Raw genomic sequence first — 27,546 nt, 5'->3', positions numbered from 1 at the left:
GCACATGCCTGGGTTGTGGGCTCAGTCCCCAGTAGGGGGTGTGCAGGAGGCAGCTGATCAATGATTCTCTCTCACATTGAAGTTTCGATCTCTCTCTCCCTTCCTTTTGAAATCAACAAAAATATATTAAAAAAAAAAAAAGCAAAACCACAGCTAGGCACATCTTAAAATTTTCCAGAGAAAAGAAAGATACATTACTTAGGAAAGAATAACAGTTACACAAACAGCAGATTTTGCAACAGAAATGATGGAAGCCAGGACATAGCATTGTTAAGAGGCTGAGCAAAGCCCTAGCCAGTTTGGCTCAGTGGATAGAGCGTTGGCCTGTGGACTCAAGGGTCCCACGTTTGATTCCGGTTAAAGGCATGTACCTTGGTTGCGGGCACATACTCAGTGAGGAGTGTGCAAAAGGCAGCTGATCGATATTTCTCTCTCATCGATGTTTCTGACTCTCTATCCCTCTCCCTTCCTCTCTGTAAAAAATCAATAAAATATATTTAAAAAAAAAAAGAGGCTGAGCAAAAATATCTGCAGACCTGGAGTTCTATACTCAAGAAAATATCCTAAAGGTGAATGAAGGTTTTCAGATAAATAAAGACGGAATTGCCCTAGCCGGCTTGGCTCAGTGGGTAGAGCGTCAGCCTGCGGACTGAAGGGTCCTGGGTTCGATGCTGGCCAAGGGCACATGCCTGGGTTGCAGGCCTGATCCCCAGTGTGGGGTGTGCAGGAGGCAGCCGATCAATGATTCTCTCTCATCATTGATGTTTCTCTCTCCCTTTCCCTTCCTCTCTGAAATCAACACAGAAATATATCTTTTTAAAAAAATAAAGATGGAATCAATTTACTGTGAGCAGACCCACACTAAATACAACTTATAGTGTCATCTCTCTCAGAAACTCAAGGGAAAAACAGCAACAACAAAAATTAGTAGAGAAATGGAAAATCCCGACAACACAATGAACAAACAAATTTGACCGAATTAAAAGCCTCTTTAATGCCAGCTTAGCAGCAGACTGCTGAATTCTCCTACCTGCTCCTGCATCCAATCTGTTGCCACATCACACATCACGTAGCTTCCGGAAAACCCTACTGCACGCTCCTCAAAAACAGAAGTGAACCGTCTTGGCATTGCTACGAAAACAGTTCTGGCGATTCTGGGCTCTCGGCAAGGATCCGGACACCAGGGCTTCCCAGATCACACCGAACCGGCGACCGACGCGAGGAAGTCCAGGCAAATGGGGGTGGGATTCAGGGCGCCAGCGGGGGAACCCGCCTCTGTGAATATTCCCCTTTCATCTTTTGGAACCTGAGCAAAAGCAGAAACGTTGCCAAAGCAGGTGCATGTTCTATTCTTATGGGTCCCTTTTTGTTTTCAGCGAGAACGGAGGGGAGGCCGTTCACCGAAGCGAGCCGACCCCAGGAGAGAAAGCGTCGGAAATGACTCTCGGTGGAGTAGAACTAGCCACCAGCCGTGCAGTCCCAGGGCTGAGCAGGGCCCTAAAACACCGCCCCCGCCCCGCCCCAGGACTCAGCAGGGCGCCCTGCGATTTATCCGCGGACAGAACCGCGGGGAGGGCGTTCCTCCGCCGGCAGAACCTCGCTCCGCAAGGGGCGGCATGGCAGGGGCTTCAGAGCGCACCCGGGGCCCGAGGCTGCCTGGGTTCTCGCTCTGCTTCGGCCACTGAGCAGCTGTGAGTCCTTGCGCAGAAGACCCTCCCGGTGCCTCCGTCTCCTAAACGTGAAACGGGGATAACCATGGCGCCTTCCTCGTAGGGCTGCTGTGCCGATCAGTGCAGATTACACGGCAAGTGACGCACCTGGATGGGGACCCGGCAAAGGGAAGCGCTCCCTGAGGCCAGCGACAGCTGCTGCCATTGCCAGGATGATGGTCACGTGACCTGCGGAGTTCCCACTCTGCCTGCGGATGCGGACAGCACCCGCTCCCCTGGCGGCTGGTCCTGAAGGCAGCCCTGGTGAGGCCGGCGGGGCTGAGGCTAAGCTGCGGGCCACGCGAGCTGGTCCCCCCCGCAGGGCTGTCCTCTCCCGGAGGAGGCCGCCGGGCACAGTAGCCATGCCCATCAGTGCGACAGTCGCAATGGCTCTAAGACTAAGTGCTGCCGTTTGGGAAGCTGTAGCACGCGGCCGGGCTCTGAAAACCCCTCCCTCCGCCGAGGGCAGACCCCGAGTGGGTGTGCTTGGTGTGCACAGGTGAGGAGGGCTTCCCAGGAGGCGGCTGCCTCCCACCAGACACGCGGCTCCCGGCGGCTCCGCGCGACCAGTCCAACCGCCCGCTCCTCGCGCGAAGCCCTCTTAACAGAAACCCGCTTTCTCGCGGCCCGTCGTCAGGCACGTTCCCGCCGCGTGAGGACACGACTTCCGGCGGAAGTCCCTTCCGTCGGGGGCGGAGCCAGTGCGCGGCCCGGGCCCCGTCCCTGCGCGCTCCGTAGTCGACCTGGCCAATCGGAACACGGCTTATTCCCGAGTGCGGAGAAACAGTCTCCAGTCAGCGAGCGTCGTCGTCGCCCCGGCAACAGCGTCCCGGAGTGGGCTGGGCCTCCGCGCCCGGCGGCTCGCTGCGCGCTCTAGTGGCCCCGCGAGGAGGAGAACTGGACGCGGGCGCGGGTAAGGCGGCATGGCCGCGGCCCCCGGAGCCCGCGCGCGAGCCGCAGGGGCGGCGGAGGGCCGAGCAGGGGGCCGGCGGGCAGACCTGAAGGCCCCACAGCTCCGGGAGGGCGGCTGCCCGCTCCGGGGGCACGGGGGTTCCCCTCCCCGTCCGCGGTGAAGGGCCGGTGCTGGCTTTCCCACGTGTGGGTGGTGCGCCTGCAGGTGCCGAGCGCGGGGTGGGCGGCGTAGGTGAATAGGATGGCGTGGCCCCCGCGCAGCTGACGTGGTATCTGGGGAAGACAGGTTATCAACAACGTGGAAGGGGGGACCTCCCCTCCCTGGATCTGTGAGGTCACGTGGGAAACGCGCGGTAATGCCTCGAGTTGCTCCCATTTACAGACTGTTCCACGCCCCTTGTTTTTCTGTTCCCACCTTGACTGTGTCGTGGTTACCGCCACCTCCTGGGTGAGGACTAGCGCCCGATGGGGTGAGGGCGGTTGTCCAAAAGCCATACAGCCAGGAGGTTGCAAAGCCAGAATTCAAACTCGGCACTCTGTCCCGGGTCCAAAAAAAAAAAAAGAAATCTCAGGTCTTTCTAGAACATTCTTTCTCCTCAGACACCACCCCCTCCCCTCCATAGTTATTCCCCAGAAATTTTGTCCGGAGGCGCTTTGTGAAATATTGGCTTTCACAAAACTTAAGACCATCGAGACATCGCTTCCAAGAGGAGTATTTTAATGTTTCTTAAGAAGGTGCCTCTACCATGGGTAGATTTACAGAAATGCTGTAAAAAAAAAAAAATTAGACTTTCACCCACTGCAGTTCCTTCATCTCTTTTATTCCCTGTTTTCCGTGCAACATACATCCGGTCGGTCATGTCCCGGGAATTGGGAAGTGAAGCAGGCACCCAGTTTAGCGTTGGCTCACAGCAGGTGCTGTGGATGTTTGTCAAATAATGCTCATCCGAGTGGGTGGGAGCTGCGTGGAGGGGGTGGGGGGAGACAGGAACATGGGCAGTAGTGTCAACAATGAAAAGGAAAACACAAGTGCTTACCGGAGACTTTACGCTGGCCTCCGCCTGTGTCTGCCCTTTCCAGCCGTCTGCTGCTCCCCATGCTGACGCCCTGGGCTGACGGGCACCTGGAGCCCGAACCAGTGCCGGGAGGATGGTGCGCAGGCGGGTGCCCGCCCCCAGCAGGGATCTCCCGGGCGGCCGCTGGCTGGTAACAAGCCGATGGCTTCACTGAAGCTGCTTTGCAGGTGTGTATCGAGGTTGACTGTTGCGGCCCGGCCGGCGTGGCTCGGGGTTGAGGGTGGACCTAATGCACTGGGAGGCCACGATCCGATTCCCGGTCAGGGCACAGGCCCGGGTTGCGGGTTCGATCCCCAGTGTGGGGCGTGCAGGAGGCAGCCCATCCATGATTCTCTCTCATCATGGATGTTTCTGTCCCTCTCTCCCTTCCTCTCCCTGAAATCAATAAAAACATATTTAAAAAACGGAGAGTGAATGTTCCGGGCTAGTGGGTGGTGGGAGCCCCGGCAGGTTTTCCTGGCTGCCTCCTGCCTCCGCCAGGATGGGAGCACAAGCTGTGTGATGCAGACGAGGAGCCGCGGCTGGGACAGGGAGGTAACCGTTGCTTCCCTCCCGTAAAGTGTGTTTATCCAAAAGTGCCCAGATGTAGGCGTGCAACATCACATCGACTGGACTCTGGTGCTACTTAAAGATGGACTCACGTTCAGTGCAGCGCTGCCCCGGATGTCCACACCGTTCAGAAGAGCAGGTGGGAAGGGGAGGGGCAGGTCTGAGCAAGCGTGAATAGAGAGAACACAGGAACAGGAGGCCCTTCCAGTACGAGAGGGTTTATGTCCCTCGCGTTCCTCTTGGTTCTGACCTTTGACCGCTGTTCGGTTCTGTTTGCTGGGCGTCAGGGGCACCGTTATTTCTTCGCTCCACGTGTTTGCAGCTTTCCTGCTGCCGCGAGACCTGCAGCTGCGACTGCTATTCCTGGAGCTCCTCATGGAGCACTTACTCTATTCCAGGCTCAAATACATTTAAAAAAAATTGAGTCCTCATCAGCTGCTTATGAAAAAGTGGTTACTCTTTCCATTTTGCAGGGCAGTTAAGGGGCTACAAAGCAGACAAATGGTAGGGTGCAGCCTCTCCTCCAGGCCTGCCTCCCCTAAAAATCGTTTTATTGATTTTAGAGAGAGAGAGAGACAGACAGACATTGATTTGTTCCACTTATTTATTCATTCACTGATTGATTCTTGTACGTGTCTTGACCGGGGATCAAACCTCGAAACCTTGGTGTGTGAGCAAGAGCTCTAAACCACTGAGCTACTGGGCCGTGGCCCAGACCCGGTGTTCGTGCCTAGTACTCCAGGACGCGGTGCTAGTGTTCAGTGTTCACGTCAATACTCTGTACGTCCCACTGAAGCTTTGAGATGACCGTGAGAACACATACGATACCGAAAATAAAAACACAGAAGTCAGGGTCACGCCCAGTACAGATTGGATGGGAAAGTAGTGTCTGGAGAAACAAAAACACTCCGACCATCCATAGTGGGTAAAACCGTTGGGCTACACATTCAGCTCTCAGCTTCTTGAACTCAAGGAGAAAGAAAATTAAAACAAAAAGAAAGAAATTGAATTAATTTTGTCCAGGCAAATAAGGCATTTGAATTCCTCTGGGAAAAAAAATGAAGCTTTTCTAACCGCTGGTCTGGAAGGCAGAATTCTTGGGTTTCATCACAACGCCCACGAGGGCTCGGGGACCGCTGAGTGACGGAGGCGTGGGCCCGGGGTCCTCACTCTTTAGGGGAGAGCGTGGACCATCACATTTGCAGGGGAATCGTAACGTGATTTTGAATATCAAATCAGTACTTTTCAGTAACACCTTCGGAATTTTGTTTTTCCCCGAGGGATTGGGACACGTGTTATCCTGTCCCCTGGGTTGGTCTCCCTCACTCGTCTGCTTATTTCACGATTGTTCGCTGGGCACCGGCCGTGTGCCAAGTCCTGTCTAGGCGTCGAGGACACCTCAGTGGTGGCCAGGCGCTGACCTGGCGCAGCCGGGCCTCCACCTGGTCACTCTCTCCTGCTGGCTTCTCGGCACTGACTTTGGTTCGCCCTCCTGTGTTGGCCTAAACATCCCTGAGACGACACTCAACACCTTCCCCTGGAACTGTCTCCCTGCCTTCTGCCCTGGGGTCTGACTTATCTTTCTGTCCCTTCCCAGGACCTAAACTTAATAACAGCCACCAAATACTGGACACAGCCCCTGTGTGTCAGGCGCTTTAGCGACAGTATCTGTGACCCTCTGACAGCCTTTAGAGTGTTGGGGGGAGGGGTGTCACTTGCCCTTGGAGAAGCTGGTGGAAGTAATGCATCCTCTTTTTAGAAAAATCATGTCACACGCTTACTATTCAGTCTCTGAGACTTGCAAGTTCCATGGAAGCACACATGGACCCGCCCCCAGGTCCCAGGCTGGAATACTTGCTCTAAAGAGAAAGATTATTTCCATGTTGCAGATGAGGAGACAGTCCGGCGGGGGTTAGTTCACTGGCAACTGCACAGAAGGTAGTGGAGCCAGTTTGACTCCATGTTTTTTTTTTACTCCAAATTCTTCATCCCCCCTGCTCCCCCCCCCCCCGCGCCCCCCCCCTCCCCCGGAGATGCTCAGCAAATGACTGAGGACATGGAAGGCCAAGGAGGGAACTTACCAGGGTGATGTGTCCCAGAACCGAACAGACCATCCATTTGATGGCAGAATGGACACAGGGAAGATTTTTCTCAAGGATTTGGATTTAACTGCCAGAATCATCTGTGTTGCTTGCACCGTTTCCCAATTTAGTCAGGTGATAACTTCCCCGCGATACAGTTCCAACAGTTTCCGCTGCCGATGCCGCTTCTGCTGGGCCGCACACATTTTTCTGTGGGGTGTGGAATTACGCTTTCTTGATGGCCAGGCAGATGGATGGCACGTTGGTTACGATTCTGGTATAAATAGCATCTGTCAGGAACTGGACCTCAGGACGTGCGTGGCAAGTACATGTACAGGTGAAATCGCCGCCTGTCCGTGCCCCCGCCTGTGGTTAGGAGTGTCTGTGATGCTCTGTGACTTGGTGCTTCTTTGGGGGCAGTGGTCTTAGAATCCTGGCGGATGTCCACTTTCCCACGCTGTGCGGCAATCCCGAGTGCGCTGAGGCCTTCGAATTCTCTCTGTTTAGGCAGCCTCAGCTGAGGGTGGTGGGAAGTCAGGCTTGACCTACAGGACGCGTCACTGCCTTGCTCACGGTCAGGACATTGTTCAGCTGCCAAAGGCAGGGTCAGAGTAGCCCGCGCTTCTTGCCCTCCCAGTCCTTGGCATTGAGAGCGGCGGTCCATCGAGAGGAGGTTAATGGAGTGCTCACTGCGCACCAGGCTGTGCAGCAGGTGCTGGTCCAGGAGGCTGGGTGCTGCCGATTCTCCGCTGGGGGGGCTGCTACACAGCCTAGCGCGGAGCATGGGAGCGGAGAACCGAAGTGAACATGGCGGCAGAACTGGGGGACGGGCTGGGAGGAGCTAACACCGTACACATATGTCCCCCGCCCCACAGCAAAGTAATGGAGTGACGGGTGCAGAACGAAACTGTAAGGCCACGTTTTCTGGAAAGGCCTGGCTGGTTCGTTTAAGGAGGCAAGGGTAGGAGGGCCTCCGCAGGAGGGCTCCCTTCTCCATCTCGAAAGATGAGTGGGAGTGTGCCAGGCAGAAAAGGAGAAGGGAATTCCAGCAAAAGAGTGAACCACACGCGGAGGTGAGGGGCCACGGGGCGCATTGGGAGGTGAGCCACGGGGCACGTTGGGAGGTGAGGAGGTGAGGGGCCACGGGGCGTGTTGGGAGGTGAGGGGCCATGGGCACGTTGGGAGATGAGCCACGGGGCATGTTGGGAGGTGAGGGGCCACGGGGCACGTTGGGAGGTGAGCCACGGGGCATGTTGGGAGGTGAGGGGCCACGGGGCACGTTGGGAGGTGAGCCACGGGGCATGTTGGAGGTGAGCCAAGGGGCATGTTGGGAGGTGAGCCACGGGGCATTTTGTTAGGTGAGGGGCCACGGGGCATGTTGGGAGGTGAGGGGCCACGGGGCGCGTTGGGAGGTGAGGGGCCACGGGGCACGTTGGGAGGACTGCAGTAGTGCGGTGTGTGAGGCACTGGGGTGCCTGGGGGGGTCTCCTGGAGCCAGGTTGTTAATGATGTGATGATCTTCTGCTCTGGAGAGTGTGGAGTATTTTTTTTTAACTTAAAAAAATTTAGACCCACAAAAATGTTGCAGAATTAGTGCAGGGAGGCCCAGTGTGTCCTCCCTTCCCCTCAGTGGTACCGTCTCACAGAACAGCCAACGTGCAGGGAGCACAACCGGGGTCTAAGCCGCAGCCCAGCGCGGACAGGCTCTCATGTTCTCCTTTGTGCATAGTTCTCTGAGAATGTAACACGTGTGTTTTGCATTGCGTGCCCTCAAGCCAAGGAGTAACGTAACTGCGTCTGTGCTTTAGCGAGATGAAGCCTGGCAGCAGAGGAGGATGGGGGGGAGTGGAGGCCGGGAAGGAGCTTAAGGGCTATTTCTTAATCCAGACCAGTGAGGATCAGAGCAGCGACATGGGGCGGAGGGCAGAGAGTCCGTGGGCGAGGTGTTTTCCTGGTAAAATTGACGGTGCGTGCTGATTGCTTAGAGGGCAGGAGGCCGGAGGCAGGGACTGCTGCTCTAACCGGCCCAGGGGCAGGGGTGGAAGCAAACGCGTTCCTTCCCTCGGGGGTGAACGCCTCGGAACTCGAGGCCCTGCCTGGGACCCGCGCCGGAGACAGGCATTGGTTGAATACTCACAGGTAGACACGCCACTGCAACTGGCTGCGGGCTCCCAGGGTTAGGGCGGTCCTCGTGGGGTGTCGTGGGGCCCACCTAGCGTGCGGGTGTCACGGCTCCTGAGGAAGTGACTGCACCCAGACACGTGGCCGGGTTCTCAGCACCAGCATGACCTGGGAGCTGTCAGCGAGGAGATTCTCGGGCCCACCCCCACCCAGGACCTGGCGGAGGGGCAGCCGTGGGTGTCTGACGAGCCCTCCAGGAGATCCTGCGGATCTCTGGGAGGAGGAAGGACCCAGAGGCAGAGGGAAGGAGGAGGAGTGGTCTGGGCAGGGGGCTGCTGCACACGGGAGAAAGCTTTCCCGTGGGAGGCCTCATCGGAGGGACTGCCAGGGGCCGGTGCGGTCGCCGCACAGAGAACCCAGGAGAGGACAGAGCCGGAGAGGCAGGCCCAGCCCGCCCATAGGCCTTGTGACACCATGAAGGACCCTGGTCTTTATTCTAAGGGCCACAGGAAGCAATTGGAATTTGTAAAGCGAGGAAGTAACACGAGATCAGCATTTTTTTTCTCTAAATTCAGTACCTTCCACAAGATGCACCATTCATTGAACCAAGTCTTGTGTTTTTTTAAAATATATGTTTTTATTGATTTCAGAGAAAGAAAGGGAGGGGGGGGGGGGAGGGAGAGAGAGAGAGAGAGAGAGAGAGAGAGAGAGAGAGAGAGAGAGAAACATCAATGACCAGAGAGAATCATTGATTGGCTGCCTCCTGCACGCCCCGAACTGGGGATCGAGCCCACAACCTGGGCATGTGCCCTGACCAGGAATTGAACTGTGACCTCTTGAGTCATAGGTCAATGCTCAACCACTGAGCCATGCCAGCTGGGCACAAGATCAGCATTTTAAAATGATGATTCTGGCTGATATGAGGAAAATAGAGGGGACCGCAGTAGGGGTGTGTGTGTGTGGTTGTGTATGTGTGATGTGCGTGGGGTGTGTATGCAGGGTTTGTGTATGTGGTGTGTGTGTGTATAGTATGTGTACGTGGCATGTGTGTGTGTAGTATGTGTATGTGGTGTGTGTGTGTGTGTGTGTGTGATGGAGATATGGGAAGAGGAGCTCTGACATCAGCTCCCCGCCTGGGAAAGCTGACATCTGGAGTGAAGTTCACATGGAGGATCTGCCTGGGGGCTCGACCCTCTTTAGTAGGCGGCAGTATCACTGGATTTCCTTGCAGACCCAAAGGCTCTGGCCTTGTGGCCCGAGAAGCTAAAGAAGGACATCTGCCTGCCATTCTGTGCTAACCCCGTTGCTCTCTTATTTTTCAGAATACACAAATTCAGAAATAGTTTATCTGGAAGGAAATGAAACGAAATGGCATGAAAACAAACGTCAACAGCACCAAACCAGGCAGTACCAAGGCCAGGTGAGACCCCGCTTCTCCCGCACCTGTGTCCGCTGGCGGCTCAGGGTCACGTCGCCGCCGATGTGTGTGCTGTGCCGGGTGTCGGGCCTCAGGAAGGAAGTGCTGCCGGCGATCAGGATGCCGTTGTCACTCCCGGCTCGAGTCCGCCACGCTGCCAGCGCGCTAAATGCTGGCTTTTGTGCCAAGGTTGTCTGGGGACTGACATACTAGTATTTATCGTATCAGGAAGCAACGGCTGATAGGTTTGAAGACTGAATTCCTTAATTTGGTGCCCAACAGGCCTGCAGACATTAGCCACGGGGAGTTCAGAGAGTGATGCGGTGGCCGTGCTGCGGGCCTCGGGCAGCTGTGGTTCCTTCGCGGGACGTCGGGGCTGCTCTAGGGGGCAGCAGCCTCCCGCACTGCGGGCTGCAACCCCAGCCTCCCTCCCCCGCCCGAGCGCCTGCCGCCTGGCGAGCTATAAATAGGATGTGCTACCGGCTCCTGTCGCTCCTGTGGCTCCGGAGCTGGCAGAACGGAATGGTTTCCAGCCCTGCCATCGCAGAAGGCTGCCAGTCAAACTGTTTCTGCGGCGGGCACCAGGGATTGACAGCCGCCAAGCGCGGCCCGTTCCCTGACATGACTAGTTTCCCCTGGCCCAATGCCGTATCTGTCATCACAGGAGGTGGGAGTGATTTCCGAGGCCCTTTCTGCATGCGAGGGAGCACATTACAAATAGCCCCGTAAGCTTTGCTTTAGGATCCGTATTCTGGGGCCGCAGGCATTCAGGCTGAGAAAATGAGCACAACACTCAACCCTCAAAACTCGCATCCCATCCATTCCCATGGTTGGCAAACCGCGGCTTGTGAGCCACATGCAGCTCTTTGGCCCCTTGAGTGAGGCTCTTCCACAAAATACCACGTGCGGGCGCACATGTACAGTGCAATTGAAACTTCGTGGCCCATGGGGCCAAAGAGCCACATGTGGCTCTCGAGCTTCGGTTTGCCGAGCCGCAGTTTGCCGACCCCTGGTAGACCATCATCCTCAGGTGAGGCCCCTGCTCTCGCGGCATCAGTGGTGTGATAGGGAGGCCGCCAGCGAACAACCCTGAGGTCATGTGTGCTAAGAAGCCCTTTCTGTCGCCGGCCACGTGTGCTCAGTGTAGGGACAAGAGAGAATCATGGGTGACACTGAAACTCTGCCTTGGATGGCGAGAGTGATGGCCATGAACAATATCTAGGGTGTGTGTGTGTGCGTGTGCGTGTTGGGAGAGGAGCGCTGTTTGAATGACAGGGCTGTGAAAATCCTTCACTCATTAGTTTGATGAATGCGTTTGGAGTGCCAGCGATGAGCTGGGTACTCCCGGCCGGGGGGACAGGGGTGTAAAAACACCATTTTATTTCATGGAGCCTATGACCAAGTCTCTGATTTCCCAGATGAGAAGTATAGTTTCCAGTGTCGCACGTGCAGGGCAGGGGAGGACGGGCTGTGCTAGCCCCACGGGGGGGTGGGGACCAGGGGACCAGGGAGGCCTTTCTAAGGAGGTGAGTTCATACCTGGAGCGAAGGGGAGAGGAGTCGGGAGGGGGCGGGCAGGACCCAGGCGGAGGGCCCGGGGCTGTGGGAGAGTGACAGGTGGGGAGGGAGAGGAGGCAGGAGCCCTTCAGTCAGGTGCTGCCTGTGAGCATATTGCAGCGAACACGCTGAGATACACTCCCTTAAAGAGCATTTAAAATAAAAAAGACTGCCCTGGCCAGTGTTGCTCAGTGGATAGAGCGTCAGCTTGCGGACTCAAGGGTTCTGGGTTCAATTCCAGTCAAGGGCACGTACCTCAGTTGCAGGCTCCACCCTGTTCCAGGCTGTGGTGAGCCGCGTGCAGGAGGCAACCAATTGATGTGTTTCTTTCACATCGATGTTTCTCTCTCTCTTTCCCTCTCTCTTCCACTCTCTCTAAAAATCATTGGAAAAATATCCTCGGGTGAGGATTAAAAAAAAAAATACTGATGCCCCCACCATCCCAACATGGCTGTTCTTGTCACATCTTCTAGACCCTGTCCATCTGTGAAAAGACATTCTTATATTATTGTATTCATAGTGTTTCCTGTCCTCTTCCTTTCAGCATTGTCCTAAACATGTTCTTGTGTTTCAGCACAGCCTGTGTAGTTATCACTTACAACAGGAGATGTTACTCCATGAAAGCGTATTGACTTTGAGGTCCGCGTTGTGTTCTGAGTTTGATTTTTGAGTCTGTGTGTGTGAGCTTGCAGTGTGTGTGTGTGTGTGTGAGTGTGTGTGTGTGTGTGTGTGTGAGTGTGTGTGTGTGTGTGTCTTGCAGTGTGTGTGTGTGTGTGTGTGTGAGTCTTGCAGTGTGTGTGTGTGTGTGTGTGTGTGTCGCAATGTGTGTGTGTCCTGTAGTGTATTGCATAGGCTTGAAATTTACTCTGCCAGATAAAGTGTTTGTTAAGATGACCTTTGGGAGCAAGATGCCAGCCTGGGTGGGGAGTAGAGGAGCCCTGATGCAGGGGAGGCTCTCGGTGAGGACGGCTGGGGTGCAGACTCGTGGGATGGCCATGTTTATAAGCCTCGTGCCGCATAAGGTGAGCTTACAACCACGGGTTTTTCTGCTCAGTAGAATTCAGATGACTGGCTATAGTGTTTTTATGATACCCTGTCATTTGAAAGATCTTTGTAAATCAGCGTGCATGCTTCTAACTCCTATGCTTAGAACGTAGACCAGGTTGCCAGCCAACCTGGAGACATGGAGAAGTATGAGGCTGGGTGGGGAGGCTGGGTTGGGCTTCCAGCTGGGGGTACGAACCCTGGCGTCCTAGTGTTGGGTGAGATGTCTCTGTAGATGACTTTTCATTTTCTACGTGTCCTTTGAGTAGGTTGCAGAATTGTTAGACTGTTTGGCAAATGCAAGGTGTCCATTTTTGAGGATTGATAGACAGATTTTATTACTCTACCAATCTATGTGAACTTCATTGTTAGTGATGTGTTTATATGAGAATGCACACAAATCACGTGGACACACACACACGCACATACACACTCCTAGCACAACTGAGCAGAGAGCCTGGGATTCAATTTAGGAGAGTTTTGGTCTTGGCCTTATGCATAAATTTACCTTTTCTCTCTGGAGTTTAATTCCTCTGCTTCTGAAAATGTGGTTACAGTACCCAACTCAAGGTTGTCACAGAGCAGGTGCTCGTAATTGAAAGGTGACTCTAGCAGGCTCACTTAAATGTAACATTCGCTGGGATTTTTTTTTTAAAAGTTTTTTTTTATTGATTTTAGAGAGAGCGGAAGGGAGAGGGAAAGAGAGATAGAAACATCAATGAGAGACAAACAGTCATCGGCTGCCACCTGCACGACCCCCACCAGGCATGGAGCCCACACCCGGTGCATGTGCCCTGACTGGGAATCGAACCTGCGACCTCTTGGTGCATGGGTCGGCGCTCAACCACTGAGCCGCGCCAGCTGGGCTTGCTGGTCTGTCTATGTCACTGCGATAGTAAGCAGGGAAGTTTACACAGGAGCCTCCATCAAAAACTACGTGCAGGTACTTACAGATCAGCTTCCGGCTCTTCTGCAGTGGCTCAGCTTGTAAACACGGAGGGCTGGGCCCACCCCAGGGACTCTGGTTGGTCTGGATGGGGCCTAAGGGTTTGCATTTCTGATGCTGCTGGTTCAGGGGCCACATTTGAGAGCCACTGTTTTAAAGCTCCTTGTCGGTCTCAACAGCCTTTTAAAACTAATTTTTAAAAATGGAAAATAACGCATTTAAAAATAATGGTAGTAAGAGCAATAAGAACACATTATTTCTGCTTGAGGAATCTACAGGTGGATAGCTCTGCCCCCGGGAGAGGCACTGGTGATGGCGTCCCTTGGGAAGGCCCTCAGTCTGACCCCCGGATGGGGGATTCGGTTCGCTCTCCGCAGCTCTGGGGCAGCGGGGCGCTGAGCTGCTGCACCGGCATCCGTGGAACTGGCGAGCGTGGGATCCCTTCTCCTTGGTTTTGAAAACGCTGCCATTCTTCAAATCCTGAGTTGGATGCTGAGCTGTGGAGGGCCGGGAGGGCCACGCCTCTCTTCCTGCACCGCCACGCCCGCCCGCCGGGCCTGCAGGGTTTGCTGGAGAGCGAGCCCTGGGAGCCTAGTTGCTCGGGACGTGCTGCACCGAGGATGTCGGGGTCGGACACAGACACAGGCTCCGTTTTCCCAGCTGCGCAGGCTTGGCTCCTGGGGTTCGCGCTGTAACGGAAGCCGCGGCAGCTTCTCTGGTCCTGCTGTTGGTGGGATTCTCATGGGGGGGACCCCACAGGTCACCCGGCCCGTCCCCCCGCCGGAAGGGGCCCCGCCCGCAGTGCGCTCAGCAGCCCCGGGGGAATGACTTCTCGCATGGTGATGATTTTTTCCACGCTGTCTTCCACTAAGTGTTTCTTGGATTGAATGACTTTGTATTCAAGTAATAAAATGCACAACAGGCAGTACGTTTCTGGGTGATTATCTCGCTCCTCAGGTGGTGTAATAGGCAGGAGGCCAAGGCCCTGGCACGTCTGTTGTTATTAGGCAGTGAATTTATGGGTAAAATAAAGCGGTTATTTGCATGAGCAGTAAATGCAGTAAGGAACGCAGTTACAGCAGGTCCTCCCCGCGAGCGCTCCTGGCCGGGCGTGCGGCGTGGGCAGCCAGACTTCTCGCCGCCTTTGAGGAGCTGCTCATTAATGTTGCCGAAAGCAAGAGGAAAGGAAGCCTTGGCCACTGCCGACCACGCACCTGGTGCAGGGAGAGCGCTCGTCCGCCCGGCTCTGGGCGCAGCAGGTGTGCAGTCCTGGGCGAATGGCGTGCTGCTCTGAGCATCAGCTTCCTCACCTTGAGATGGGAGGTGTGAAAAGGGATTGGGCGTGGGGAGGGTTAAATGACAGCTTTTCACAAACCTTAGGCACCTTTCCTGGCTCAAAGTAAGTCCCCAGTAAATGCTAATGGAATTCGAATAACTTTTTTTCCTCAAATTCTTCCTAAGCTTGAGTTTCTTGTCTCTTAACCTCTTCAGTCTTGGCCAGAGGTCTCAGTGACGCCCATTATTCCCAGCATTCTCGGTGTTCCTTCCTGAGCAGCACCTGCCCACGCTGTCACCTCCCCTGCACACGCCCACCTTGCTGCAGGACACTTGCCTTTCAGAACCCTGTCCCAGGTTAAACCCGACTCTCCACTACTGGTCCTGGCTGAGGTTCATGTCTACAGACCTCAGGTGGGCTCTTCAAACTCCCACTCTCCACTCTCCTGCTTGCCTGCTCCTCCAGACAACCATTTTGTCCTCTATCCTCTTTCCTTAACCCCTAGAGCAGGGGTCCTCAAACTCCGGCCCGCGGGCCACATGCAAATACAAATATTGTATTTGTTTCCGTTTTGTTTTTTTACTTCAAAATAAGATATGTGCAGTGTGCATAGGAATTTGTTCATAGTTTTTTTTTAAAACTATAGTCCGGCCCTCCAACGGTCTGAGGGACAGGGAACTGGCCCCCTGTTTAAAAAGTTTGAGGACCCCTGCCCTAGAGTGCTGGGGAGTGCAATTGCGCTCTTCCTGTCTTTCGCCAAAAGTGCCGGGAGCGCTATTGCGCTCCTCCTGCAGTGTCACTATTAGATGCTAGTAGTTCACTCTTTTTTTTTTTTTAAAATACATTTTATTGATTTTTTACAGAGAGGAAGGGAGATAGTCAGAAACATCGATGAGAGAGAAACATCGATCAGCCGCCTCCTACACATCCCCCACTGGGGATGTGCCCGCAACCCAGGTACATGCCCTTGACCGGAATCGAACCTGGGATCCTTCAGTCCACAGGCCGACGCTCTATCCACTGAGCCAAACCGGTTTCGGCAGTAGTTCACTCTTTATGTGGGAAAAAAATTTAAAAACCTTAACTCAAAATGCCTTGGCAATTTTAGCATAGTTCCTAGGATATTGGTTGGCACTCAAAGGGTTAATCCTGAGCCACCTCTCCATCCTTTCTGCTGCTGACCCAGCTTCCTACTTCAAATGGAATTGTATTCTTTTTTAAAAAAAATATATTTTACTGATTTTTTACAGAGAAGAAGGGAGAGGGATAGAGAATTAGAAACATTGATGAGAGAGAAACATCAACCAGCTGCCTCCTGCATCCTCCCCACTGGGGATGTGCCCGCAACCAAGGTACATGCCCTTGACCGGAATCGAACCTGGGACCCTTGAGTCCGTAGGCCAATGCTCTATCCATTGAGCCAAACCGGTTAGGGCATGGAATTGTACTCTTAACTTTATTTTCAGATTGTTTATTGCAGGTATATAGAAAATCAATAGATTTTTGTATATTGATCCTATATCCTATAACCTTTCTGTAGTTGTTTATTCTAATAGTATTTTTTTGGCGTGTGTGTCTTCTGTAGGGTTTTTTATTATACAAAATTATGTCATTAGCAAATAGAGATAGTTTTTATTAGTCTCCAACCTGGTACCTTTGTATTTCATTTTCTTGCCTAATTGCTCTGGCTAGAACCTTTAGCACAATCTGTATATATAAAAGTCTAAGTGACTGTCCGACCGGCCGGTAGGTACGTGCACTGACCAGCAGGGAGCTGATGCTCAATGCAGGAGCTGCCGAGCTGCAGTGACTTGGCAGCAGCAGTTCTCGGGTGATGCACCCTGGAACCAGAGAGGAGGGAGCTGCGCGATTCCACGTTCGGCCGTGGGTTATGTTGTTGCTGGGGCACTGTCAGCCCCGAATCTGGTTACTGCACACTTGCGTTTGCATCCGACACCCTGTACAACAGCAACTTCGCAGAGCACCCTCTCACACTCCAGGACCCCGCAGGGGATGTCAGAGAGCCAGTTTCAGCTCGATCCCTGCAGGCCCGGCTGAGGGATCCCACCTGCTGGAGGGAGCCCGCTCACTCTGCAGACGCCATGTTCAAGCTGCAGCACCACCCCAGGTGTGGCCAGCCAGGGAGAGTCTGCAGGCGTGGCTCCAGGGTGTGTCTGGCCTGTCTCATCGAGTCCTGCCCCATCAGCCACCTTCTAATTAATTTCCTTTCAATGTGCACAAATCCGTGCACTGGGCCACTAGTGTTGAATAAAAGTGGTGAGAGCAGACATCCTCATCTTGTTTCTGATCTTAGGGTAAAAAAAAAAAGTATATATTTTTACCATTAAGTATGATGTTAGCTATTTCTTTTTTTTATTAATGCCTTTTGTCAGGTCAAAGAAGTTCCCTTCTGTTCCTAGTTTGTTCCTAGTGTTTTTATCATGAAAGGATGTAGGATTTTGTGAAATGCCTTTTCTGCACCCATTGAGATGATTTTCCCCCCTTGATTCTATTAATGTTGCATTGATTAATTTTTATAACAAATGGAGCAAACATCCTTGCATTCCTTTGATAAATCCCACTTAGTCATGCTGTTTCATTCTTTTTGTATATTGCTGGATTAGTTTGTTAGTATGTTGGATGAAGATTTTTCCTATATTCCTAAGGAAAATTGGTCCTTAGCTTTTTTTCTCTTGATGTCTTTGGTTTGGTATCAGGGTAATACTGACCTCATACAGTGTGTTGGGAAGTGTTCCCTCCTCTTTCGTTTTTTGGAAGAGTTTGTGAAGGGTTGTTTTTAATTCTTCTTCTTTAAGTGTTTGATAGAATTTATCAGTGAACCTGTCTGGTCCTAGGATTTTCACAATAAGTTTTTGATTACTAACTCAGTCTCTTTGCTTGTTACAGAGCTATTCAGATATTTTATTTCTGTAGTCAGTTTCAGTGGTTTGTGTCTTTCTAAGAATTTTCCCATTTCATGGACGTTATCTACTTTGTTAGCATACAACTTACATTTCCTTACAATCCTTTTTGTTTGTGGAAGGTCAGTAGTAATGCCCTCTCTTTCATTTATGATTTAAATAATTTGAGTTTTGCCAATCTTTTCAAAGAACCAGCTTTTCATTTTATTTTCTATTCTCAATTTTATTTATTTCTGCTCTAATCTTTATTAGTCCCTTCAATCTACTTGGGTTTAATTTAATATTATTTTTCTAGCTTTTAAAGGAAGATGTTTAGGTCATCAATTGAGATTTTCTTTTCTTTAATGTAGACATTAATATCTGTAAATTTACCCCTAAGCACTGCTTTATCTGCATCCCATAAATATTGTATGTTGTGCCTTCATTATCAGTCATGTAAAAGTATTTGTTAATTTATCTTGTGATTATTTTTTTGACCCATTGATTAGGAGTGTATTATTTGATTTCTACATGTTTATTAGTTATCTAATTTCTTTCTGTTATTGATTTCTGTTTTCATTTCAGTGTAGTTGGAGAACATCTATTGATTATTTCAATCCTTTTAAGTTTATTGAGCCTTGTTTTACGTCCTGTCCCGGAGGGTGCCCCATGTGTGCTTGGGAAGAATGCGTGTTCTGCTGCTGTTAGGTGACTGTTCTTTCCATGTCTCTTCGTCTAATTGGTTGACGCGTTGTTCAAGTCTTCTGTTTCCTTGTTGCTCTTCTCTAGTTGGCCTGTCCATCATCAAAAGTGGGTGCTGAAGTCTCCACTGTTAGTGTTAAAGTGTACATTTCTCCTTTCCCTGTCATCAGTTTTTACTTCACGTGGAGTGCGGCTCTGTTATTAGGTGCATAGATGTTTATTTTACTTCATTTATTCTTTCTCTAATATTCTTCCTTTCTTTCTGTAGATCTGAGTTTCTGACCCTTTGGACTTTTCCTTCTTTTTGAAGACTTTATTTTAACAAGATTTCTTGCAAGTAGGTCTGCTGGTGACAAATTCCCTCAATTTTTGTTTGTATGATAAAGTCTTTATTTCAAATAACTGGACACAGTAGTCTTCCGATCTTTGCAAGGGGCTCTCGTGTGTGTGTGCTGGGGCATGCCTTCAGCCTGAGCCAGGCAGTTTACAGTTCTGCCTGAGCCTCACTTCCTGCTTGTGACCTTGGCTAGAGCCTCAAGGTCAGCCAGAGGTGAGAGTTTAGGGCCTTCCCCCGTCTTCCCTGAGTAAACACGTTATCCTGGACCGGCTCACAACCCCTGCACAAGAGGGTGCCATTAGATCCCAGGAATATGGGGATGCTTTTCAGAGCCCCTACGCCATCCCATTCCCTAGCTCTTTCCTTTAAGCCAGTGGTTCTCCACCTGGGGATCTTTTTAAAATCCTGATTTCTGGGCCTCATCCTCCGGAAATTCTGTTTCTTTGTTATGGGGTGGGGCCACAACATTAGTAACAAAGAAACAGAATTTCTGGAGGATGAGGCCCAGAAATCAGGATTTTAAAAAAGATTCCCAGGTGATTCTAATGTGCAGCCAAGGTTGAGAACCACTGCTTTAAGCTTTTAGTCTATTGTTTACTCCACCTGTTACCCACCTACTCAGGCAGCTAAGGTTTTAAACATAATTATCTTTGGTTTTTTCAACAAACCTTTTCACAATAGCCTGTTCTCCCTGGGTGAACTCTGAATTGGTTAACATAGAGCAGCCTGTGAGTGGAGTCTTCCCGGAACCACAGTGTGTCAGGTAATGAGAATGTTCTGGTAATGGGGCCTTGACGGGGTCCAGCCCTCTGCTCCTGCCGGTGGCTGTTGGCTGCCGGGTTTCCACTGAGATCAGGCGCTTGATTTCAAGGGAGCCGGGAGATGGGAACAGAGAAAGTTAAAATGCCCCAAACTTGTGTTCATACAGAGATCCTGCCGGATTTCGTGAACCTATGCTCCCTAGATTGCTGCAAACCTCTGGTTAACTGCAGAGTTTTGAAACAGTTCACTGTGGCGTTTTGGCTGGCTTCTCGCTGTTTCACGGAGGGGAAGGCTTTCAGAGGCCAGCTCTGCCTCACTGTGTGCTGGGTGCACAGTGAGGCGCTTAGGAAGCTCAGTCCAAGGGCGGTGGCACACAGGGCAAGATGCAGATCTGGTAACATAGGAACCCACACCCGAAACCTATGTGATCATATCAACCAATACATTTAATAAAAAGAAGCTCAGAGTCCAGACTTTCCATCCTCATGGCCACCAAAGCAGTTGTGGATGAAAAAGGAGCCGCACGCTAACCTGACAGTTCAGGGAAGGCGATCTTGCAAACTCAAAGACACAAGGTAACCACAAAGGATGGTCTGACATTAAAACTTTAATTAGAAGCAGTTATGGTGAGTAGTCACGTCCTAGGCGGGTATCTTTCCTGACATGCCCTGGGCGCCAGGACAGACCGCAAATTCCTTCATTGTTGTTACCGTGTTATTGGTGACTGATAACTGTCCTGCACCCACTAGGGAACGAAGTGTGTGTCTAACCTTTTCCTCGTCATCCAATCTCAGAGGCTTCCCCGCTTGGCTCCCCCCCAGTCCATCACCAGTGGATTTCACATCACCCACCTACGTCTCCTCCTTTGACTGTCATGTGTCAAACAGTGAGAAGCTCCCATTTTCCGAGCATTAGCCCATCGTGGAGATTCTGCTTCCTGGCAATTGTCGACAGTTTGGTTCAAATAAACTCACAAAAACTCTTTCAGGTCTGAGTGCTTTTTTACGTGAACAAAGTGGCGCACACCAGTCAGGATGCAGGTGGGGGTTCGTGTCCAAACAGCTTCCTTTTTCCATTTTTGAAGATGATTGGATCTGCTAAAAACGGAGAGCCACACCGCAGTCTTGTGTTCACTTTAAGAATAGTCTTCGCGACGTGGGCGCCAAGGTCAGAGCTGGCTGTGTTCACAGCCCCCGCCGTCCTGCCAGGGGCGGACTGGAGGGGAGGTTGGCGCATCTGTGATGTGTGCTGGAAGGTAACGTGCTCTGTTTTCTCTTCTATCACAGGGATTTAACGTCCAAAATGGCTACCATACCAGTTTGGCATACTCTGTGTCCTCACGTTCAAAAATTCAAAAATGTAAGACCCTGTACGTCATCATTTAGAGCCTGTTCAAGAAATGGTTTCCAAAATACGTCCAGATCTTCCTCAAGTGAGTGTTCGCGAGCAAATGCTACTGACAGCAGCTGCCACTGTGTGTGGTGCGTGCCGGACTCTGTCCGAGGGCTTCAGGGCCTGGGTCCCCACAGCAGAGCGAGGGAGTGGGTTCTGTTATTGTCCCTCTTCTCTTTACGGGGACCCGAGACACTTCCCCACAGCTACAGTTTCTAAGTGGCAGGGTGGTGGCATGAGCCCTCCCTTCCTCCCTTCTCACACACTTTATGAGCCCTACTGTGTGACAAGAACCGTCCCAGGTTCTAAGGAGAAGGAGGTGGGTCTAGGGAGGACCCGCCTGGAGGGGAGTCCAGGGAGGAAAACGGGGCGTTCCAGTAGTGAGGAACACGTGCTGGGACAGACGTACGGACGCAGCGGTGAGCGCACGGCCCAGGAGCAGGACTCGGAGGGGACACGATGGGGGGGATTGATTTTGCCTCATGAGTGGGAGAAAGGCAGTCAGAAGTCACAGTGGGCACCTATGTGCGCTCACAGTTAGCGAGACTTTAATCACATGGTCACATGCATCCACTAGGGAGCCTGGGAAATACAGACTTTATGCCAGACAGCCACGTGCCTGCCCACATCTCAGGGTTCCTGTTTCTAGGGGAAAAGGAGAGTGGGAAGCGAGGGTTGACTAGCAATTTCCAGCACAGAAATGTCTCATCAGTAATGAGCCTGTTCCAGTCCAATAGCGCCAGGCCTACAATGCCCTTTGGGTGTGGCTTGGTTTCCCTAATGCGCTGATGGTACAGGAAGGCTGCAGTGAGCGGGTCACTGGGTCAAAGGGGTCACTGGGTCAAAGGGCATTCCCGCGCTCAGGCTCCTGGATTGCCCTTAGGACGCTTGTACCCGTTCGCCCACAGGTAATGTTTAAAGGTGCTTATTCTAAGCATCCTGACAGAATATCACCCTTTACCTCTTGTCCTTGCAAGTCCAGACGCGGTGCTCCGTGGTGATTTGATTGGCATGTCTCTAATAGTAGAGGTCAGCTTTGATCTCGAGTTCATCTGGCTTGTGTTGTTTTCCTTTGTAACCTGCCTTTCCATCCCTTTGCTCACGTACCCACTATGAGTACGCGGTTTTAGTGATTTTTATGAGCTGTCTCTGTAATGAAGATATTAATCCTTCATCTGCCTGATGTGCCATCAGTGTCTTTTTTCATTGGTCATTTGCCTTTAATTTTTAGTGATGGCATTTAAAAATTTTTTTTCTTAAATAAAAATTATATATATTATATATATGTATATATTTGTATGTTCATATAGGTATTTATATGGTGCATCCCGACAGCATTTTCCTCCCCAAGAGTGGTCACTATTACTTGTTTGGCTGGCTTTGCTTTCATGCGTGCACATGTATATGTAGATATTACTTGTTTAACTTGTATATTAAATAAGCAGAATTCATGGGGTAAACGTGAACCTGGCAGCCACAGATACTAGACACCCTGGTTCTTTCATGAATGTTTTTTGCCTTTTGTTTGTTTCAATTTGAACAATTTCTACTGACCTGATTCTATATTCACTAGTCCTTTCTTCTACTACGTACAGTTTGCTATTAGGCAAATCAAATGAGTTCTGCACTTCTGATGTTGTATTTTTATTTTCTAGCTTTTTCATGTACTTCTTAAAAAGTTTCCATTTCTCTGCTGAAACCCCACTGTGTTGACATGGTGTCAACTTTTCTGTTATCCTATATAATAAAAAGGCTAATACGCAAATCGACCAAATGGTGGAACAACCGGTCGCTATGATGCGCACTGACCACCAGGGGGCAGACGCTCAATGCAGGAGCTGCCCCCCCGGTGGTCAGTGTGCTCCCACATGGGGAGCGCTGCTCAGCCAGAAGCTGGGCTCATGGTTGGCAAGTGCAGCGGCGGTGGCGGGAGCCTCTCCTGCCTCCATGGCAGCGCTAAGGATGTCCGACTGCCAGCTTAGGCCCCTGAGGGCTCCTGGACTGCAAGAAGGCTCAAGCCGGGCTGAGGGACACTCCCCCCCCCCCACCACCGAGTGCACAAATTTCATGCACTGGGCCTCTAGTCTCTAACACATTTACCATTCTTAGTTTAAACACCTGATCACGGCTATATCTGTTCACTCTGTGGGTCTTCTCATGACTGTTTTTGCTCTTCCTTATTTCACTTGTCTTGCAATTTAAAAAAGATTTAAGACCAGACATTTGTGTGAAAAACAGTAGAGATGGAAGTAACTAATATTCACCACCAGCTAAAGAAATGCGCCTTCTCTCCTGGCTTTTGGTGAGATGGCTGCTACGTGTAATCTCTCAGTCGGGCTGGACTGGTTGTGGTTTCAGTTAGATTTGGGGGACCCCTGGTTTCAGATGTCTCCCTTCAACAGCTCTTGACATCTGAACCCTAGGGAGACTCCAGAGATCTGTCCCACAGCCCAGCTGCCAGCTTGACCCACTGGGGAGCTCTGTGCTTTCAGCCCACCTGCCAGTTTCAGAAGTGTTCTGGGTGTTCTCTGCCCCGGCCCAGCCACTGGCCACCCTGCCCGAGGTCTGCAATGGGTTGCGAGGTCCACTCAGTGAAGGCCCGCTGGCTCTGGAGGGACTGCCTCAGCTCTCTGCTCTGTCCTCCGTGGGGGTCAGCTGCTGCCCTGTGCCAGCAGAAGGCCCTGTGTGCCCTGGGCACCACACAGCTCAGCGCGGCTTGGCTTTTCTTCCTGGGGCTCCACAGGGGGAGAGGGTCCTGGGTCTTCTGTCTCTGCGAGTGCCCATCCTTTTTGAATTTAATCTCTTTCCATCCTTAGTTCTCTGATGGGCTTTTAAAGCCACCTTTTTTAGCTTATCTCATTTTTTCCTCATTGTTAGAAGGAAGAGGGACAGTCTGTTGTGACTTTATTCTGGATAGATGTAAAAAATTCTGTCAAATTGCCATGCAGAAAGATGAAATTAATTTGCATTCTCACTGGCAGGTCATGCAAAGTTTGGTTAGTGCTTTCATTTTAAATCTCAGAAGTTGCAGGGGCACGCGAAATAAAAGGTTTCCCTTTTAAGTAATTTCACATGGTTTCAAATTAATATTTTCTGATAATTCTAATAATTATTTTTTCCTAATAATTTTAAATTAGAATTATTGATTGAAAAGATGGGTTTCCAGAAACACCAATTAGAAAGCATGCATGCACCCCTATGTTCATAGCAACACAATTTACAATAGCTAAGACCTGGAAACAGCCCAAGTGCCCATCAGTACACAAGTGGATAAAAAAGCTGTGGTACATTTACACCATGGAATACTATGCAGCAGTAAAAAAGAAGGATCTCTTACCCTTTGAGACATCATGGAGGGACCTGGAGAGTATCATGATAAGTGAAATAAGCCAGTCCAAGAAAGACAAGTATCACATTATCTCACTCAGATGTGGAATCTGATTCACAAAATAGATGAACGAAGTGGATCCAGAGACATGGAAGCATGGGGCAGAGTGTGGAATCTTGGAGGGAAGGTGTGCGGGTGGGAAGTGATCAACCAAAGAACTTGTATGCATATGTATGTGCATAACCCACGAACACAGACACTAAGGCGGCGAAGACCGGGGGCCCAGGTGAAGGGGGTCAATGGGAGAAAAAAAAGGGGCATATGTAGTACTTTCAATAATAAAGATTTTAAAAAATAATAAATTTAAAAAAGAAAAGACAGAAAAGATGGGTTTCTCAGAAAGCAACTAAAAATGTCCATGAAAGTCTGAAAGAAAGATTTCAGGACGGAGCTGTAAATGGCCAGGAGGGTCCCTCTGTGACACTGGGTGCAGCTGGCACTCCAGGCTGGGCGGGCAGAGGGAGAGCAGTGTGTGTGGGCCCACAGGGAATTGCAGGCTGTGCCACGTGAGTCCGTGGAGACTGGAAGTCCACGCGTGGCGACGCTGCACCGTGAGCATCTCTGTGGGAGGGTTAAGCCCTTCCCCTCCCTCAGGCTCTCAGCCGGTCCTCTCCTCCCAGGGGAGCAAATGCCCGGAGCACCCACCTGCGGCTTTGTGACTCCACACAGCATGGCAGCCGGTGCGGTATCTTACGAGGGTGACCAGGCCATGCTACAAACGTTTAACCGCGTAAGACACAGTTACTACCTGCGGTCACCAAGCCTGTGCAACCTCGTAAATAGAGAGGTTTTGCAAACTGCAGCGATCTTAGCTTCCTCTTCCCCGGTCGGTCATAAACTAGAAAATAGAATAGCCACATCTTCCGGCTGATGCTGGTTGGCACTGTGAGTTGATTTGTAGTTAGTGTATTTACTGTCACTTCTACCAGTTACTACAGCAGTTTCCATCGTAGGCAGAGGAAAGGCAGGGCCGTGCGGTACCCTCTCTCCTCTGTGACTCTGGACCCAGGGACTGACGCGCTGCAGCCAGGACGCCCCTCCGTCAGGCCAGGCCCCAAGCATGTTCGAGCTCAGCCCTCCCCCCTCGGTGTGCCTGTTCTCAGTTCCTCCTCGTCTCCGACAGGGATGTGATCTAGATGCAAGAATTACACGTTCTACCCTCGAAAATGAGCCAGAGGGTTGAAAACTCAGTGTAGTTTAGCGATCGATTTAAAAGGAACTGACTCCTACGTTTCACTCCCACACCCTGTTTCCACCTGTAATGACCTGCGCTCTTTGCAGGGTGTTTCTCTGTCCTTATCACTGTCATTCCCCAGAGACAGGTCTCACAGGCGGCTTGGTCCCCGGCCACAGCGGGGAGGGTTTGGTCGCTTAGCTCTCAGCATGTTTAATAAATAGCCGTTTCTCTTTTACAGCCACAACCGTTGCAAATCCGATACTGTCCGTCTTAGATGTTAAACGGATTTTGTTTAAAAAGATTACTGATAAAGGAGACGAGCTGGTGAAAGCCTTCCTGCTGCTGGACCCCAGCTGCAGCATGACGGTGTCCCGGAGCGAGCTGCGGAGGGTCATCAGCTCCTTCCTGCTGGCTCTCACCCGGGAGCAGTTCCAGGACGTGCTGGCCGAGGTAGGGTCGCGTCACCCGGGGGCAGGGAGCCGTGCGCTCTTTCTTCACGTCGCTTCCTCACGTTGGGGCAGAGTTGGGATGCACTTTGGTTGTATGTTGCACGTGGCACTGTTACAGTAATTTCTTTTAGTTTTTTGTTTGTCTTGCCTTGTTTTGTAAAGCTTCCAATGTATAAAGCATTTGGTCAACTTGCATTTTTAAAAATATATTTTTATTGATTTCAGAGAGGAAGGGAGAGGGAAAGAGAGAGAGAAACATCAATGGTGAGAGAGAATCATTGATCGGCTGCCTCCTGCACGCCCCGCACGGGGGATTGAGCCCGCACATGGGTACGTGCTCTGACCAGGAATGGAACCACCGTCTCCTGGTTCATAGGTCGACGCTCAACCTCTGAGCCACGCCGGCCGGGCTCAACTTGCATTTTGGAACTTAGTACAGATGCTCCTTGACTTACGAGGGGTGTGCCTCCTGATAAACCCATGGTCAGTGGGAAATGTCCGGAGAAAATGCATTTAACACACCTCGCTGAGGAGCATCGCAGCCTGGCCGCCCACGCAGCGTGCTCCGGGCACTCACAGCCGGCACAGTGAGCACACCCAACGGCGTTGATTGTTGACCCTGGTGAGCGCGTGGCTGCCTGGGAGCTGCGGCCACCGCCCAGCATCACCAGAGTGCCACTGGCCCCGGAAAAGAGCAAAGTTCAAAGTACAGTTTCTGCTCAATGTGTATTGCTTTCGCACCATCATACAGCTCTAAAGTCATAAGTCAAACAAACCATCATAAGTCGGGGCTATCGGTATTTCGGCATTTGTTCCTGCATCCCAGGGTTACTGAGTATCTACTATATGCTAGGCCCAGTGCAGAGCAGCCAGACGTGGGCCACCCTTGAGGGGATCCCTGAACAGCGAGGGAGCTATGAAAGGGCTGATAGTTGCCCCCAGACAGAGGCAGTTACAGGGTGGTTGGGAGTTAGAGGAGGGGACACTACCTAACAATGAGGTGTGGCAGTCCAGGAGGGCTTTCAGGAGGAGGGGGCATTTAACTTGAGGGGAAACACCCAAGAATACCTAAATTCTTAGGGAAAATACCTAAGAATAAACTTAACCAAGGATGTAAAAGACCTGTACTCAGAAAATTCTAAGTCACAGAAGGAAGAAATGAAAGAAGATACAAGTAAGTGGAAGCATATACTAGTACCTCGTTCGTGAACAGGAAGAATTAACATCTTTAAATAGTCATACTACCCAAAGCAATCTATCGATTCGATGCAATTCCTAGCAAGATACCATTGGCATATTTCACAGAACTAGGGAAATACCACAGAAATTTATATGGAGCCACAAAAGACCCTGAAGAGCCACAGCAGTCTTGAGAAAGAACAACAGAGTTGAAGGAATTATGCTACCTGACGTCAAACTATACTTCCAGGGCATAATAATCAAAACAGCATGGCACTGGCATAAACACAGGCATAGAGATCAATGGAACAGAAGAGAGAGCCCAGAAACGAACCCACAGCTTTATGGTCAATTAATATGTACCTACATGTTAAACAAAAGCGTTATTAAGATAGAATTTACATATTATCAAATTCACCATTTAAAAATATACAAGTTAGTGGTTTTTAATATGACCACAGAGTTGTGCAACTACTTCCGAATTCCTGGACATCCCACCACCTCAGAGAGAAACTCCGTATTCCTTAGCAGCCTCTCCTCTCTCCCGTCCCCGCTCCCTGGCAACCATTAGCC

The 27,546-nt window shown here is 51.2% G+C and overlaps 1 protein-coding gene across 1 annotated transcript in view; it reads left to right on the top strand.

The window, feature by feature from the left end:
- Positions 1–2,523: 2,523 nt before the first annotated feature.
- EFCAB6 (EF-hand calcium binding domain 6) overlaps positions 2,524–27,546 on the top strand; it is a 155,717-nt gene continuing 130,694 nt past the window's right edge. The window contains exons 1-5 of the mRNA XM_036298810.1: positions 2,524–2,622; positions 3,702–3,864; positions 9,771–9,868; positions 20,675–20,820; positions 25,584–25,795. Coding sequence (XP_036154703.1) covers positions 9,807–9,868; positions 20,675–20,820; positions 25,584–25,795 — 420 coding nt within the window. The 5' untranslated portion in view covers positions 2,524–2,622; positions 3,702–3,864; positions 9,771–9,806. The remainder of the gene's footprint in view (positions 2,623–3,701; positions 3,865–9,770; positions 9,869–20,674; positions 20,821–25,583; positions 25,796–27,546) is intronic.

Source organism: Myotis myotis, unplaced genomic scaffold (assembly GCF_014108235.1).
Source record: "Myotis myotis isolate mMyoMyo1 unplaced genomic scaffold, mMyoMyo1.p scaffold_m19_p_3, whole genome shotgun sequence".
Classification (NCBI taxonomy): Eukaryota; Metazoa; Chordata; class Mammalia; order Chiroptera; family Vespertilionidae; genus Myotis; species Myotis myotis.
This window is presented reverse-complemented; position numbering and strand designations above follow the sequence as displayed.